Source organism: Haliotis rubra, unplaced genomic scaffold (assembly GCF_003918875.1).
Source record: "Haliotis rubra isolate DU_JTF1 unplaced genomic scaffold, ASM391887v1 Scf827, whole genome shotgun sequence".
Taxonomy (NCBI): domain Eukaryota; kingdom Metazoa; phylum Mollusca; class Gastropoda; order Lepetellida; family Haliotidae; genus Haliotis; species Haliotis rubra.
The window spans coordinates 69,242-72,053 of record NW_025767554.1 but is presented as its reverse complement, the minus strand read 5'-3'; the positions used below and the strand labels follow the sequence as shown (position 1 = coordinate 72,053).

Sequence of the window (2,812 nt, the reverse complement as noted above, 5' to 3'; positions counted from 1 at the left end):
ACTTGATGCTACTATGCAAGATACTTCGCAGGGATGAACGATCGGCTCGATGTCAATATAAATTAGGTATCCATGTAAACTGACGCATAGTGTAGTTACATACACGCACAGGCACAGAGGCACACAGACAGACAAACAAAAGTTGCCTGCACCCCCCCCCCATTCCCCACATGCACACGCACGCACAGACGTTTACACGCAGTCGCACTATGTTCGTGCAATAATTTGGAGCGAAAAGCAAAACCCCATTTTCACCTCAGCAAGTGCTACAATGTACTGTAAAACATGCTGAAAGAAGTGTGAGTTTGAAGTTAGCAATTTTCCAGCAATTTCATTGCAGGAGACACTAGAAATTGGGAACCCACGTTGAACACATGTGGGGAAAAGAACCCGGGGCTTAAGGCGTGACGACCGAACGTTTTCACCACCAGACGAGAGACAGAGAGAGAGACAGACAGACAGACAGCAGAGAAGAGAGACAGAGAGAGAGAAAGAGAAGAAGAACAGACAGCAGAGACAGAGACAGGAAGAGAGAACAGAAAGACAAGAGAGAGAGAGTAGAGACACAGAAAGAGACGAGACAGCAGCAGAAGAGAGACAGACGAGAAGAGAGACGAAGAAAGAGCAGAACTTAAAGACAGACAGTAGACAGAAAGAAGAGAAACAGACAGTAGTAGCAAGACAGAAAGAAAAGAGACGAAAGACAGTAGCAGCAGAGACACAGAAGAAACAGAGACAGTAGTAGACAGACAGAAGAAGACAGACAGCAGTAGACAGACAGACAGAGGACAGACAGAAGAGGTAGTAGACAGACAAAGAAAGAGAGTAGCAGAAAAGACGAGAAAGAGAAACCAGAAAGACAGAGAGCAGTAGAGAAGAATAGTAGACAGCAGCAGCAGTAGTAGATGAAAGAAAAGAATAGTAGAAGATGAAGGAAAGTAGTAGTGGAGCGAGAGGAAAGATGAGAGAGTATAGAGCAAAGAACAGAGCAGAAGGAAAGAAAGAGAAAAAGAAAGAGATGAAAGAAAGAGTAGAAGTAGAATGACAGGAAAAGAGAAAAGGATGAAGAATAGTAGATGAAAGAAAGTAGTAGTAGTAGATGAAAGAAATGAAAGAAAGTAGTAGTAGTAGATGAAAGAAAGAGTAGGATGAGAAAGAGACAGAAGAGAGATGAGAAGAGAAAGGATGAAAGGAAAGATAGGAGTAGGAAAGTAGTAGTGGAGAAAGAGGAATGAAAGATAGCAGTAGTGGATGAAGGAGAGAAAGGTAGAAGAAGATGAAAGAAAGAGAAAGATGAAAGAAAGATAAAGTAGATGAAAAGAAAAGGAGAAGAAAGAAAGAAGAAAGATGAAGAAAGAGTAGTGGTAGGATGAAGTAGTAGTAGGATGAAAGAAAGAAGGATGGAAGAAATATAGTAGATGGAGATGAGGAAAGAAAGATGAAAAGAGTAGTAGGATGAAAGAAAGAGTAGATAGCAGACAGCAAGGAAGGATGAGCCACACACAGAGATCTATTCCTTGAGATCTATCATAGCAGATCTATTCACAGACCTTGTCACAGCAGACATTACTGATCTACAGAAGATTTGATCCATTTGCCATAGCAGTGATCTGAGAAGACAGCACAAAGATCTGTCATTGTTAAGACTTGTTGACGAAGAGCATCTATCATAGTGAAGAAAGATCCCACACAGTGATCTATCATAGCAGTGATCTGAAGCAGTGATCCAGCATTTGTTGAGAGAAGATGAAAGAAAGAGAGAAAGAAAGACATTTGTTGAGATTTGACGAAAGAGAGAAGAGAAAGAAGATGTTGTTATAGTAGCAGACATCTGTTGAGAGAAAGCAGTGATTAGTTGTTGATAGCAAGCAGAAGATGAAGACACAGATGAAGAGACGAGACAGTGACTGAGAGAAAGAGCCGAGAGAGAAGACGAGAAAGAGATGGAAAGAAAGAAAGAAGGAAAGAAGGAAAGAGGACAAACAAACCCCAAGAAAAAGACGAGAGAAAGACACAGAGACAAAGACACAGAGAGAGACGAGACGAGACAGAGACAGACAGAAGACAGGAAAGAAAGGAAAGAAAAAGAGACAGGACGAGAGAAAGAGAGCAGCAGCAGACAAAGAGACGAGCCGAGAGAGAAAGACAGCAGAGACAGAGACAGACAGAGAACAGGAAAAAGACAGACACAGACAAAGACAGAGACAGGAAAGACGAGCCACAGAAAGAAAGAGACACAGGAGACAGCAAGACAGCACAGAAAGAAGACACAGAAAGACAGAGAGACAGACGAGAAAGACGAGCCGAGGCAAGGACAGGAAAGGAAAGGAACAGAAGACCGAGAAAGAAAGAAGACAGAAAGACACAGAGAAAGACGACCAGAGACAGTGAGGACGAAAGAAAGACAGAAGGAAAGAGACAGAAAGAAAGAGAAGAGGAAGAAAGGAAGAAAGATGAGAAGAAAGAGATGAAAGAAAGAGACAAAGAGACACGAAAGAGGAAGAAAAGATGGAAAGAAAGAGAAAGAAAAGGAAAGAAAGAGATGAAAGAAAGAGAAGGAAGAAAGAGAAAGAAAAGATGAAAGAAAGAGAAAGATGGAGAAAGAAAGAAGGATGAAGAGGAAAGGATGAAGAAAGAAAGAACTGAGATGAAAGACAGGAAAGAAAGATGAATAGAAGAAAGGATGAAAGAAAGAGGATGAAGAAGAGAAGGAAAGAGAAAGGATGAAAGAAGGAGGAAAGAAGAGAAAGGAAGAGATGAAAGAAAGAGCTGACACATACACAGCAGCAGACCATTGTCATAAAGAACAGCA

General features: G+C 41.4%; 1 protein-coding gene across 1 annotated transcript; it reads left to right on the top strand.

The window, feature by feature from the left end:
* Positions 1 to 1,148: 1,148 nt before the first annotated feature.
* LOC124262197 (RNA-binding protein 25-like) lies at positions 1,149 to 2,581 on the top strand. The gene is made up of 2 exons (XM_046696653.1): positions 1,149 to 1,203; positions 2,109 to 2,581. Exons 1-2 carry the CDS (start codon positions 1,149 to 1,151, stop codon positions 2,579 to 2,581), a joined length of 528 nt encoding a protein of 175 aa, XP_046552609.1.
* Positions 2,582 to 2,812: the final 231 nt, after the last annotated feature.